Genomic DNA, 14606 nt, shown 5'->3' with positions numbered 1-14606 from the left:
ATAATTATAATAATTATCATCATCCATTATCATCATTATTACCACCATCGCTACCATCGTCTTTTTCTTCTTCTTCGTCATCGTCGTCGTCGTCGTCGTCGTTGTCTTCGTCGTCGTCGTCGTCGTCGTCGCCGTCGTTCTGTCGTTCTTGTCATTTTCATCATCATTAACATTATATTATATTTTATTCTATTTTAATTTCAATACTGTCATCGTTGTCATCATAATCATTATTATTATTTCTATTATAATATTATATTGTATGTATTATCATTGCCGTCGTTGTTATTACTGCCACTGCTGCTATTACTTATTACTAGAACCACTACCATCATCGTCAACAATATCGTTATTTCTAAAATTGTCATGGTTATTATTACAATCATGGTCGCCGATGTCGTCGTCCTCGTCATGATCATGGTTGTGCCCATCGTTGCCTGTCGTCGTCGCTACAGCCGCAGCCGCAGCCGCCGTCGTCATCGGTCGTCGGTCGTCGTCGTCGTTGTCGTGGTCCCCTTGTCAGCATTATTTTCATTATCGGAATCCATCACAACCATTATTCGCTACTATTACTATTATTATAAAGATGAAACCAATGAAAATAAACAGTACTATTTACAAGAGTGTATTTTTAACAACTTTATTAAAACAACGAAAACTTATCTAAAATTTTGTGGAATCAGTATGCTACTTACTGCCAGTTACATTGTCAACTATTACTCGCGTTCTAATTATCATCTTTGCCAAATATTTATTCGTAGTACTGAACAAAAAAGGAGAAATATGTTACAACTAATTAAACCATTGATAATTTTAATATTCTTAAAATGCATTCATTTGAAACAAAAGGCAATATTCTGTATTGTGCGAATTTTTTTTAATGCCTAATGGCCTTGAACACTAATATGAATTACAATACAGAAATTTATGCTTGAGGTTTAAGATACGGTGCCTTTCACGTACTGCCACATACATGCGCATTTTTTCTATTTTGAGTAGTGTTAAAAAAATAACAGTGTCTCATTTTAGTGCTTTTTTCCTAGGGTAGTGATTGTATCAAAGATGTTTCAAATCAAGAATAAAATAGGTTTTATCTAAAATTGTAATACAATCACTACATTCCAAAGTAATGGCATAAAAAAAAAATGAGACACCCTGTGTAACGTTTTAAAAAACAAATAACGATATTTTGGTAATAATAAGTTTCAATAATGTATTGTTTTTGCATCATTTCAGTTTCTCCATCTTATGTATAAGTAATATTATTAATTGTAATAAGTAGTGTTACTACTACCAATACTGATACCAGTGAACAGTAGCAGCAGTAGTAGTAAGAGCAATAGTATTTTATGTTCAAACTAAATTGCTTGTTTAAGAAAATGTGTTTCTTTACTTATTAATTAAAAGCTAAAAACACCAATCTGTAAACGTGTTTTAACTCAGTGAAAAATTGAAAGAAACCACTTGTGATGCCATTTACTACAATTATGGGAAACATTCTTGAGCACTCAATTCATTTTGGACATTGAACAATAGTAGTAGCAGTAAGATTAGTAGTAGTAGTAATAGTAGTAGTATTAATTTCATTGAAACTATATCCACTACAGCATTATCATTATAAATTAATAGCATCAGTATTAAATTATTATTTATAACACTAAAGCTATCACTACTGCTGCTCATGTTATTTTGACTGCAATAGTAAATATTTTATAATAACATTATTTACTGTTACAGTAGTGCTATTATTTTACATTTGATAATGCCATAATCATATTACATTTGTTATATTTACAATATTATAATTATTTTTGTATTTCTTTTTTATTTCCTCTTACTTCCTGATTTCTATTAGCAGTTTCATTATACTGTTTACATTCTACTTCTTTTTTAGTATTACTATTAACATAATTATCACTAACAATCACCATCATCATGATGATAGTTATTTATTATACAATGAATTTTATACCTCATTTTTCTTGAAATTCGTCGTTAGTATACTACAATGCGCTGTTACACATTTGTAATCAACAATAAGCAATTTCCATTGCTACTATTATAAATCTTGATGTTAATGTTGTTGGTAGTGATATATTTATCATCACTGTCTTCATAATTGATCAAATCAGCTGATAACACGAAGATGAAGAACTGTAAGACGAGTAAGTAATTTTAAAAAATACGGTGCCCGGTCTCGTGTTAAAATAGTTGTAACTCGAATATGATGATTTATCTACTTGCTTATTCTCAATAATATGCGCCATGATCTTTTTTTCGAACTGTACATAAAAACATACCGAATACAGGCGCAAGGGTCTGTTTAACTATAGTATAACATACAATGATAATTATTAATTTATAGTAAAATTGTAATATACTAATACGTTTCACAATACAGAAAATGTGAACTGGCTTGATCAGTATCTTTAATTATTTATTATTAATGTCAAATTTGAAAATACTTTGTATAAATAGGTTGAAAGGAGTGAGCACGCGCGTATGTGGATAGTAAAAAGAACTGTTAATGATTATCATTATCACGTTTATACATTTATTATTTCCAACAATATACATATATTTCGCTATACACTTGATTTTAAATTTGATGTTTCATTTTGGAACATTATAAAGATACGCTAGCAGATTATACTTTGCATAAATAATAAATAATACTATTATCCTTTATAAATCGTCGAAGAAATAACTGACATTATAACGGACCCTCGTACCTAAGTCGAACCTGCGAATGATCGCGCGATCGAGCGCAGAAAACGAATGAACTGCGCCCTATAGAAATAACGAGGAACTAAATTGGCGGTAAGCGTTCCTGTTCTATCAAGCCGCCGCCACTTTAATTATTCATAATTAATTAATTACTGGCTGGATCCTCACAAAATCTATATTAGAAAGTTTCTCTAGGAATATAGATTAAGAATCAATTATAAAAATTTATAAATTGTTCGTCAAAAAGATGTTATTAATTTTTCCTTTCACTAATTTTTGGTTCCCTAGAACGAAGTTTAACCGAAATTAATATTAATAACGTATTTACCGCACAAATGGTGAATATACTGAGTTGTAATTAATTGAAGGCTCTTGTCTGGAATATTGTTACCTATGACTATTAGTATCTCTTATCTCTTAGGAGGTGACACCGTTATACATACATACAATTGATAAAAATTCATCGTATTTTGTTGTAATCATAGAACAAAAGCTAATAAAATTTGAATTCTACTGTGCAGACTTAGTGAAAATTAATAGAAGATGGTTTTACGTCATCACGTTAAAGGATACGAAAATTTTCTTGAATTTATGAAGAAGTTCCAAGCTGATCAATCAGTTTATGTACTTTACACTGGTACAAAACTTCCTAACGGTGATAGCTGGTGTCCAGATTGTGTTGAAGGTATGACTTTTCAATTGTAATCATATTTATATTTCATACATAACCTAATTTGTATAGTTTATATCATCTCCCTTAAATAAAAATATATACATATATTAATATACCCATTATAGACATAAATATTAAAAAAATCTTTATTTTTATTACAGCTAAACCTTTTATAGAAAGAGGATTCAAAAAAGCACCTGAAAACGTACATTTAGTTGAAGTTGAAGTTGGAGATCGTGCCTAGTAAGTGTATCTATAGAATTTATATCAGTATAGACTTTAAATATCTCCATTTCAGTTGGAAGAATCTAAATTGTCCATTTAGAACAAATTCCACTACTAAGTTAAGAGTTTTGCCAACGGTGGCAAAATGGGGTACACAAAAAAGACTAGAAGGTGATCAATGTATGGAACTTGATCTCATTGATATGTTGTTAAATGATGATGATTAAAAATCAGGAAGTAATTCTTCAAGTCCCTTATAATAATCATCATGGTTAAACTTTTCATAATGTAATATTACTTTTTATTATCAGAAACTTTAGTAGGATTTCTTATACTTTTTTTTCTTTTTTTCACAAATGTTCCTCCTACCTTTATGGTAAACATATATGTAATTAATTGCAATGCATGTGTAAATATAATGATAGTATTACAGTTACCATAAATGGAACGCTACATCTGTAATGAATAAGTAAAATTTATAAAATTTGTAAAAATTTTCTGGAATGATTTTTGATACTTAGGTATAAATACAGAATGTAATAGTAACATAAGACCATCATTTTCCTTGCGTGCTAATTATGCCCTAAGGAATGTATTTCTTACACATTGCTTTTCTCCTCTCCCTGTTTGTTGCTTTTATTAAGAAGTAGCTGGTGTTATTTCTTGGGAAATTGCCGGCGGTATAACTCGTATGGAGTAATGAATTTTCTTATTTCTCAGAATGCTGTAACTGTTATCAAAAACGACGGAATCTGAAAAAAATAAAATCATCGATAAATCATAATTGATTGATTTCATTTATATGCACGATCTGCACTTACACGTGGCAGGTACTTCACAGGTCAGGATTCCAATTTCTTCTAATTGATGAGCGGCTACGCGTTTCATAGGGATAACTTCTTTCTTTGTTCCATTTGTGTCCTTTTTCAAAATACCGAATCTAATATCATGATCCTCGGTTCGAAATTCCCAACTGTGGATGTGTATCAATCAGTAAAACTGAACTCGTATAGAAATATATAATTTATGTACCTCAATAGAGATCCCATTTCAGATGCCGACATATCAAGTTCTAATTTACCACCTTTTCGAATCGTCACTGTTGTATAATTCTGATTATCCCTATCCGCATTATTGACGTACATATCTTTTGCAATTTTACCACCAAGGCAGATCTGAATATAATTTAAACTACTGAAGTTAATTTACAAGTTAATTTGGATTTAGAGGAAGAATCTTTACCTTTGTTCCAAGTTTTGGATTACCATCAGGATCTTTTAAGGTACCTCCAAAGTAAGCAGGTACTTGGTCTTTTGCAATGTTACTAAATATGGCTGATTGCCATTTCGGAGGGTCAGCTTTGTATATTTGAATCTTAGACAATGTGTATTCGTTCATGAATCTTTTGGCAACTGAGAATGCAAAAGCAAACACCTTTGGAGCTGTAAATCAGTGTACACGTTCCAGTTTTGTAATGAACAATTTAAATATTTCATATGCATCGCAGAACTTACCATTAATAATGTAACAAGTCTTTAGAATTTCAGGATAATTAGCCTCGTACATTTGAATCAAAGTTATGACAACTTCTCCGGCTGAAAGAAAGAGCAGAGAAAACATTGACCTTCAATTTCAAAGCATTAATTAATTTCATGGACATATAATAACTATTAATCTTCTGTCATTGTCCATCAAATATTACCTGGTCTCCATAGATACTGCCTTAAATTAAAACCTTGCATGTCAAAGATCACAACTACTTGTCCAGCAGCCGGTCCATGTTTCTCCATCTGTTCCCTGCACAATTCCAGATACTCTTCAAGGCATTTTATGGTAATTCGTATCATGTCCCTTCTTGAAACGACATGTAAAATACCATACATATCAAGTGCATCAAAATACACGACGATTACTGGAACAATAGCGTTGATTTAACAAATTATTATTTGAAACTGAAGGTTTTTATTGAAAGATGAATTTTACCAGGAGCTCCATCCTTATCGAAGCCACATAAACCATGAGGTAAATGGTCTTTCAAAATTTGAGGAGGATCCCATTCAGCTAACTTTTCGACTTCCCATTGTTTTCGCCATTCCAGGGACTGCAAGTGATAAACAAAGGATAAGCATTTAAACTGAGAATAGTTTCAAGTGAAATTGCGTTCTTAGACTTTTCACCAACTGTACTTCCATCTAATATGTTCTATCTACCTGTAAAATCTACACATCATCCAGATAGATATAATCAAAGCGTGATATGCAATTTCCTTCTTGCTCTCTGAAGAGAAAGGATACAGGCTGAAGTATAATATTTAAAAAGAAAGTACAGATTGCCCACCTGGTGTACTGAAATTTTTCGTGCTTTTTCAACGTTATTAATGATAGCAATCAATAATGACACGATACATGCAACCTTACAACATCAATTTAAGAATCAAGTTCCTGATAAAGTGAACACAACCGCTTAATGGAACTAAATAAAAATATTAATATTTATATCTGGATATATCATCAAGATCATAGCTAATGCGTGTACGCAGCGAACGTGTTAATCAGTTCAAAGACCCGATGGAATTAGGAAACATCGTGGTATCTAGAGCACGCAAGCAAGGAAATGAATTCATTTTTCTTGCTGATCATCGAGCGTGAAAAATACATCAGCAATCAACAGTTTACCACATAGGGCAGATTCGTTAAATTTCCAATTTTTGTAACTCGTTGATTTTCTTTTTTTTATTACATTGACCGATTCTTGCAAATGGAATAGGACATGGAAAAATATGTGAAAGTACAGTGTAAATTCCAATGTGTCCCCGTTTCGAAAGGTTCATCAAGATGATTTTTTGAAAGCAGAAATGTTGATGTTTATATAGTTCTTGCTTAATGTAAATCATTTTTTAAATCATGAAACGTATACTTAATTGATTATAAAATGGATGGATAATTAACATTTCAATATAAACTTACATCTTGGAGCATCTTCTCCGCTGCTGCTGGATCCCATTTTCTGGCTAAAAATAATAAATTGCTTTGAATTATTTTCATCTTAAAATATTCGATGGTATTAAATTACGTTTTCAAAACTCTTTATGTTAACTGTTTAAAATGTAAAGTACAGGATTGATGACACTGCCAGCGTGGAAAAATACCAAAACGAACGACTGTTTGTCTTACAACGTCGATTTTGCAATTTGCATTATACAGAATTTCCGGGACTCTGTTTAATCTTGAATTTCATTTTCCTCAAATTTTATTTGAACTTCTTGCTGTCCGACGTTAAGTCAAACTCTATCTTGTATCTTTTTAATTACTTTATGTTAATATAAAACAATTATTAATACATTGACTCAGTAATCAAAGAGAAAAAAAAGTTTAAATGACATTACTAAGTTTGAAGAAAAATAAGTATGTAAAATATGTAAAATGTATAAATTTGCATAAATATTCATAGTCTACTAATAATATGAAGTGACAGATATGACATGAAATTGAGATCTTAAATTGATGCTATTTTTAACACTTTGATGATTTCTGTATCCGAAAAAAGACTATTCATAGAATTGTTTTTTTTACATTGATACAAAATTATCAGCATATTAAATCATGAATTCAAGATACCAGTTATCAAAGTGTTAATTAGCAAAAAGCAAAAGCACACTGAGGCAGTGAAGGAGTGAACAGAAGAGTAAAGAGCTTTGAATCAACGTTAGCGGTGGTCAGTGTCAAGCAATTGAAACGACTTTTATCGTCATGAAACCGCACCGATTACAATCAAATAAATAGATGTAAACGAGCAACCGCAAGTGCCACGCGGGATAGGTCTCGTGGCGCACACGTTTGATTGAGAAACTGTGTTGGACAAACGGTTACAACGAATTTCAAGAATTCATACCTCTGAGCCAACGTAGTAGAAAGTGATCATCGTGATGCGGTTGCAGAATGTTTTGAACCAACCGCCTAAACTGAAACCAGAAGTTCCTTTAAATTATTTCGCCTTACATAACTGCACGCATTTCGTCAGATTGACGCAACGTGTGCACTTACAACTCCTTTTTTTTTTCCTATGTTACAGTCACGTTCTACTTCATTTACCGTGACACAAGCGCAGCTATTAAGTAGAAGATTATACTTTCAACTTTCTTTCAAACTTCTAATATTTAGTAGATTTTTTCTAACGCCTTAGCTTTATATCTAACACTATATAACAATTTATATTTAACGCAATTAAAGTGAGAAGCCCTCAAATGATTAGTATAATCAATGCTCGGAATATTTATGACAAAATGCATTTACCTCGTCCGAGAGCTCCTTTACAATGTTTCATATCTATAAACTAGTAAAAGTAAAATGTTTTTCTGAGAAGTGCGATTAGCGCAAAAATGTACAACTGACTTATTTCGCATGGTTTACAAAACCGCTTGCAGTTACTTTCACGCAGGTTTTTCAACGATCAAACCAATCCGGTTACCGACGACCAAAATACTGCCCAACGATATTTTGTTCCTTTTATATCTGGCATATAAAAGTTTGCTGTGTGTTGTACCAGACAATTCTGATCGTTGTTTGTTACAACTGATTAACATTTTAAAAGCTTTGTTTTTAAATAAAGCACTATGCTATGCAGTATCAAGGAAAACTTTTTCAAATAATAATTAAAAATAAACACTTATACATTTTCGATTCAAAGACGTTTGCAGTTGTTTCTTTTTATAGATATTGTCGCATTGTATAATTCTTTCTTATTTGTTAATCGTTGCAAAAAAAGGGGAAGAAAAACTTCAAAGGTGAAAAGATCACACAATACACACAGCGAACCGGTTCTTTTTTCTTAAGAATCCTTGCACGAGAAACGAGACGAATCCATCTATCTTTCACAAGTTTATTGCATTTTTATAATTAGTATGTTTATAAAACATCTCCTGTCTTATACTTCCGCATACTAAAGCGAAATTGCTTAATTCCTTGTCGATTTAGATTGATCATTAATTAAAAAGGAAACTAAAATCTTTCATGATTTTTAACTGATATCTATAAATAAATCGAGGTGAAAGTGTAAATTTTAAAGAACTAAATAAACTTGCTATCGTTAGATGTACACTCATTGCTTGATAGAAATGAAGATCCTTAAACAAGATCCTGAAACATTGTTGATCCTTGAAAACAGAACATCTGTAACTGTATTCGTGGTATCTATTATATTGAGCTACCGGAGTTTATGTATAATGCGAGAACAGGATATGAATTATCATAACTTTATCATATATTAATTACTTTTTGTTAATCAAGATTACAAAAATTTTCAAGATGTTTCTTTTTACATTACCAGGGATGTAAATTAATTTACATCACTGATGTAATCCCTGAAGTATTAAGTTTATAATTATAATAATTATAATTATAATCATATGATAACAATTTCAATTCCTTGAAACGTGATAATAATTGTTTCAAACATCACTGGAAATATAAAAAGAAAGATGTTGAAAATGTTGGTAATCTTGATTAACAAAAAATAAATGATACATGCTAAAATTATGATAATTCCTATTCTGTTCTCACATACATAAGCTCCGCTACCTCAATACAGTTACAGATGTTTTGTTTTCAAGGATCAACAATGTTTCAGGACCTTGAAGATTTTCAAGACTATCGAATTCCAAGAATTTTTAACATCTGTGCGGCTCTCAATCATGTTTGAATTACTAAAAGATTGACAAGAGAAAGTGTACCAAATCCTCATCATTATACAAACACGTATGCTTGATCAAACCAAGATCTTCCTTTTCCCAATGCGTTAAATGTATACGGTGTATCTATGTGCCGTTATTTTAAAACTTTCTTCGAAATCATAGATTATTGAGCAACGTAACATTTTATGATCACACATTTATCAAGCGCAATTCGAAAGCTCAACAGTTCTGATTTACATAGGCCGTTTACAATCCTGTAAATATCGGTTAATAGGCCCGAGAGATGTATGTCAACGTGTGCACGAATAATCTTCAAGCATCGTCACGCTTAAGCATGTATTGGAAACGGCAAGGGTAAAGAAAGTGCCGTTTTGCTCGCAGGCACCGTTTCTTCTTGATTGCCGAACGAGCATAGCAAAAACACCGTAGGAACCGTGTTTCACGGTGAAACGGTGTTGTTTTAAGTGCAGACATATGTATAAGTCTAAAATGGAGGAAAAACGAAAGGTGGTCGGATCTCCTTTTCCTCTTTAAATAAAAGTGATTTTTCATCGGGAGAAATCTTTCGGATAATCGCTCGTTTTCGACGACTAAAAGTCAGCGAAAGGAAGGTTCAGGATGCGTTATGGTACTCTGGCCTCGTTAGTCGATAATCGGTGACATGAAACAGAGAAAGAAAATGATAATGACTGCTTTTTAAAAAAAAAATAGGAATAAGAAGACGATGAAATGATGTAACTGGAATTATATTTAAATACAGGAAGGAGAATCGGAATTACTCAGAATCTTGTTCTTTGTATCAATATTCTGATTACCCATAATCTTATTCCTTCTATCAACACTATCTGTGATGTCAACTGAAAATTTCCGCGTTCTTTATATTTAAAATCCATCAGCGACAAGTTTCTCCATTATCATAAGCATACACGCTTAGTAACGTTAGTTTGCTTGAGAACAATTGATTCGTGTTTGATTTCTGCAGTTTTGTTCAATTTTCTAACTCACTGCCTTCCTTCGTTTAAAGTGACCTCGTAGAACTTGCTGATCGTTGGAATTCTTGCGTGTTGGATTACCGAGGGAACCGATCATCGTCGTATTTTATTCTTTTCTCCTATTGTAAACTTGCAAGCATCATAAAATAATTAAGGCTTCGTTACTCAACAAGCCGCTTAACTCTCTAAGGAGCTATAAAGATCAAATGTGTTACTTAGGGTACTAATAGAAAGTGTGATTCCTTGACAATTATTAAATTGAATACTTTCATATGAAAGCGATTTTTAGAGTCAAATTACAGAAACATTCTCCATAGTTGTACCGGATAGCACAGAATTGACCCCGACCTTTCAACCTCGCCCGAGCATTCATTCGAATCACGCATGCTAACGGTTGAATACAAAGACTTACTTTCATTAACGCGAATCGTTGATCGTCTTCCAACCTTAACGACTTCGACATTTTTTCAGTTTCCTTAGACGTCGACACTTGCAAAACGCTTGCCTGACTCTTGCTGACAGTCGCTTATTTCGCAGCTCTCGCGCTCGATGAAACGTACTCGATTCGGAACTCCCGTCGTCTTTCACGCTCGATGCACCCTGTGCACCCAACACTTTCATCCACCGTTTTTTGATTCCTACGGATAACGGGCAGATATTAATCACAGGGTACATTAATCAAACTATCGTTAGCATAATTTAAAAGAGAAATAAAATGTTCCAGTTGTTCTGATCGATTAAGCGGAATAGTTTTACTCCGGTTACTGTATGGTAATTTGATTCATTATTATGCGAGGCGGGTACTGTTGCATTGTTGCTGATCATGTTTCTGAACGACTCGTTTCTTCGACCCATTAATTATCAGAGATTGAAAGTATGTTATTCTATGAAATAGTAAAATGTCGCTATAAATTAGTTAATTCATTAAGAAAGATAAACATCGTTGCGCGCTCGATATTTGTGATCCGCGCATCCACTTAAACACGGTATGAAATTACTGTTACGTTAGGGTAATGTTATCAAGCTAAAATTTACAGCAATCTGTTCCAAAGAGACTAATTTCTCTAATGCAATACCTCTATAATATTAAGCGGAACATTGAAAAAATTATAATTCAATTTCAGTGTCTTGACAAAAAGAAATATCGTACAGACGTAATCGATGTAATACATATGAATTTTAACTCTCTCCGCGCGCAGCGTGTTGCAATCAAACAAATTCCCTTCAACCGGTTCCAGGTCACAACCACTATCAAGTGCATAAGCGAAAAGAAACATTACCAAGTAAATTTGAGTTCTTCCCTGTTCGCCGGATCGATGAGAACTGTCAATGATCTCGTCGTCGCTTGACGTACAATTCGTAACGTTTGAACACATTCGAATGGCGCATCCTATCCTCCTGTTCGTGTTTCGCGGTTGCTGATTTACTCGACGGCGCAACAGGTGTCTCTTGCAGTCGCCAAACCGCGCTCCGATTCGACAGCCTATTCCTAAACTAAAAATGCGAGCCGCGCGTTGATCTGCACCCAAAGAATGGTAACGTTCTGTTTCCACAGTGTTCTCGATACCGTCGCTACCCGTGCCACGACACCCCACCACTTGTCCCGTTCGTGTCCAGGTTCACAGGTAGGGGAACGAAAATCAATCGAATATCGAGCCGATCGTTTTCGACGGGATGAGCTCCTCTTCTTCCGCCGAATACAGCTTGCACTGGGAGCGATGCAGCCTAGAATTGGATAATTTTGAATACACACGAGTCTGTGAGTAAATCTACGGCGTGATGTTGTTTTATAACGTTGATTATAAAATCAATAAATTTCGCGTGTCTCTTACCCTGTTCCTGTTTATTGATTTAAGTGTAACCTTTTCGATCGGTATCATTAGATACAAATTAACTATCCTGATTTCAATGTTTTCATGATGCGTCATATCTTTAAAACCTTGGTAATTTTGAATTCCCGAGTATCCCAGTTTATGTATATAGAACCATATTGCTATTATAAGAAGTATCCTCGCGGGGTGGAGGTGAATCTGAAATCAAACATCGTACCGCCAATTTCAAGATACTAGGCGCGCCATCTGTTAGAGGGTTTAAATATCATGGTAAAAATATTGAGTGGAACCAAGACTGCTAACCTCTCTGTTAAAGCACCGACGAGAGACTAGTAGTCACTGGTGGAACTGACGAGTTAACCTCGATCGATCTCTCCCATTCGAGTCATCGCACAATTCAGACATGGCAGTGATTACAGATCCAAGTCACTGGTCATGGCGTAGAATGACAAGTATTTAGTCGGTTGTCCCGTGAGTGGTTTCTTCGATGTTCAGTTATTATTTCGGTTGATTGGTGTCGAAATTTCGAAGAACCAGTGGCTTATGCAGCTATAATCGTCCAGGTGTTCCTGCATCAAAGAATGCAGATCCATTACAAACAATACGTTATCGGCTTTCTCTGCCGGCATAAATATCAAGATACAAATATTCCACACAATCGAATACATTCATCGGTTTTCAAGCTACACGATATCTCCTGTTATCGGGAACCTGTCGTGTAAGTAACTTTTTATCATTATACACACCGTTTTCAGTAATAAATTTAAGGATGCTTAATGCATTTTAATCACTGTCTGAACTGTCTTGACAGTTACTGTCGTTAGAAAAAAACGTGCAGAGAATTTAAGTGAAAGATTCTTGTATTTGAAATTGAAAGCATTATTATCATTGGCGGAACTAGGATTTTTAATCAAATCTAGAGTCTTAGAATTTTGAGTAAGGAGTCCGGTACACATTTTTTGGAGATTCAAGCCCCCTCTGCCCCGTACTTAGTAGGGCCGGCCCTGCGCCTAGGCACACTAGGCGGCCGCCTAGGGTCCCCCAAGATCTAGGGCCCCCATCAAACGAATGCAAGAAGAGTTTACTTGAATATTAATCGATGTAAATGCAAATCTAAATTAGTTATACAAGCTTTAATGTTAATTTTATAAATTTTATTTGAGGTACTTTTTTTAATGTAAAGGGTCGGCCCTGATGTCTAGATTACTAAATTATTTCAAATGTGACATATTGACAAATTATTTCTCCTTTCACAATTAATATTATTTTACTGGTTTCGCTAGTTTACGTCAGCTACTCTCGTTATGTATTATAATACCTCATGTTTATTCATGAAACTAGTCATGTGCTACTCCATTCAGAAACTCGTTTAGCATAATAAAATGTTAATTCTTTCTGCATTGTTTCAAAACAATTTTGAATAAATATCTAAAAAATTGAGAACATCTTTCCTACGACCTAGAGATGTTATGACATCGGTATTATTTTTTTTCTGCTATTTTATCTTTGCCGGAAGATAATTATACGAGCGGATGTGTGCACGCTCGTTTATTTCTTCCACGTTTCTAAATAATTCATCACGAAACTATTTTTATCTCGAAATTCATCGTGCGTAAAATTGTTCGGACGTAGCCGTACCTTCTACGACTTTTAATTACGTAAGGAACCTGTGCCATTAACAATAAGCGAAGAAAATAATTGAGTCAAGGTTCCGCGCGGAAACGAAGCTATGCACGTTTATGTTTATACCTTGAAGCCGATGACCCGAAACACTTGCATTTGGAAAACGATCAACGTATCTCCTCTTCAAGTATCCTTCATGCTGAAATATTAATGCAAATAAATAAAGTTCGTGCGCATAATACTAGTTGCCTGTTTATTGTACTTATTTCATTGCTACATACCTACTTAAATATACGGTGCAGTTAATTTTGTATATTGATTGTTTTACACTCCATGGGATCTGTATGTAACTCTTGTAATATAGTACTTCTTTTCATATCTAAAAGAAGATTATTAATTAATTATCCTACAACAAGCTAAAGTAAACTAGAGCGAGATTCCCTCTAGAGTCAACCCTTTTTCGCCCATTACCGGTTAAATCTGAAGTGACAAAAAAAAAAAATTGGGCAATTCCTTGAGATTTTGACCCACTAAACACAATCTATATGCTATAGCCTCCTTCTCAAGATTGAAAATCTTAAATACGGGTTGGCTAATAAATGTAAATTGGAATGAATATTTGACATCGACCGTCAGTGATAAGTTTCCCAGGGGGAAAGTATGGTTTTTGGGAAAAGTAACGTTGGGAAACGCTGATTTGATAGAATGCAGGAAAGTCTGGGTAGGTACCTAAGGCACCTTTCTCTTCATCCCATTTCGAACAGGACAGTACTTCACGTTACAATACCGCGTCAAGTACAATAAAGCTTTCGTTGTTCCTGTCCGGGTTCGTTCTTCACAAATTT

At 33.8% G+C, this 14606-nt stretch overlaps 2 protein-coding genes across 3 annotated transcripts; one reads left to right on the top strand and one right to left on the bottom strand.

Moving 5' to 3' along the window:
• Window positions 1–3195: 3195 nt before the first annotated feature.
• On the bottom strand, window positions 3196–14533 carry LOC117610746 (SEC14-like protein 2). Of its 2 annotated transcripts, XM_034338495.2 has the most exons (16): window positions 14491–14533; window positions 14043–14140; window positions 13888–13960; window positions 12442–12707; window positions 12139–12336; window positions 11587–12031; window positions 10719–10944; window positions 7517–7586; window positions 6592–6635; window positions 5609–5726; window positions 5328–5537; window positions 5140–5220; window positions 4868–5067; window positions 4658–4800; window positions 4447–4598; window positions 3196–4377 (listed from the first exon to the last, which is right to left on the bottom strand). In XM_034338495.2, exons 7-16 carry the CDS (start codon window positions 10767–10769, stop codon window positions 4265–4267), a joined length of 1182 nt encoding a protein of 393 aa, XP_034194386.2. In that variant the 5' UTR covers window positions 10770–10944; window positions 11587–12031; window positions 12139–12336; window positions 12442–12707; window positions 13888–13960; window positions 14043–14140; window positions 14491–14533; the 3' UTR covers window positions 3196–4264. The 2 variants fall into 2 exon arrangements, with proteins under 2 accessions (XP_034194386.2, XP_076549358.1); XM_076693243.1 differs by lacking the exons at window positions 13888–13960; window positions 14043–14140; window positions 14491–14533 and having other exon boundaries at window positions 12442–12815.
• LOC117610757 (thioredoxin domain-containing protein 17) lies at window positions 3271–3950 on the top strand. The gene is made up of 3 exons (XM_034338512.2): window positions 3271–3412; window positions 3562–3643; window positions 3699–3950. Exons 1-3 carry the CDS (start codon window positions 3271–3273, stop codon window positions 3850–3852), a joined length of 378 nt encoding a protein of 125 aa, XP_034194403.1. The 3' UTR covers window positions 3853–3950.
• Window positions 14534–14606: the final 73 nt, after the last annotated feature.

This window comes from Osmia lignaria, chromosome 3 (assembly GCF_051020975.1).
Source record: "Osmia lignaria lignaria isolate PbOS001 chromosome 3, iyOsmLign1, whole genome shotgun sequence".
Taxonomy (NCBI): domain Eukaryota; kingdom Metazoa; phylum Arthropoda; class Insecta; order Hymenoptera; family Megachilidae; genus Osmia; species Osmia lignaria.
The sequence above is the reverse complement of the archived record's forward strand: the minus strand, read 5'-3'. Positions and strand labels throughout refer to the sequence as shown.

Excerpts from the sequence above, each read along its gene's own strand:
- LOC117610757 (XM_034338512.2), top strand. The coding sequence starts at position 3,271 with ATGGTTTTACGTCATCACGTTAAAGGATACGAAAATTTTCTTGAATTT. Across the intron at positions 3,413-3,561 it reads GTGTCCAGATTGTGTTGAAG|CTAAACCTTTTATAGAAAGA; the intron begins GTATGACTTTTC and ends TTTTTATTACAG. Across the intron at positions 3,644-3,698 it reads GAAGTTGGAGATCGTGCCTA|TTGGAAGAATCTAAATTGTC; the intron begins GTAAGTGTATCT and ends TCTCCATTTCAG.
- LOC117610746 (XM_034338495.2), bottom strand. The coding sequence starts at position 10,769 with ATGTCGAAGTCGTTAAGGTTGGAAGACGATCAACGATTCGCGTTAATG. Across the intron at positions 5,727-6,591 it reads CGGAGAAGATGCTCCAAGAT|TCCCTGGAATGGCGAAAACA; the intron begins GTAAGTTTATAT and ends TATCACTTGCAG. Across the intron at positions 4,378-4,446 it reads CTGTGAAGTACCTGCCACGT|ATTCCGTCGTTTTTGATAAC; the intron begins GTAAGTGCAGAT and ends TATTTTTTTCAG.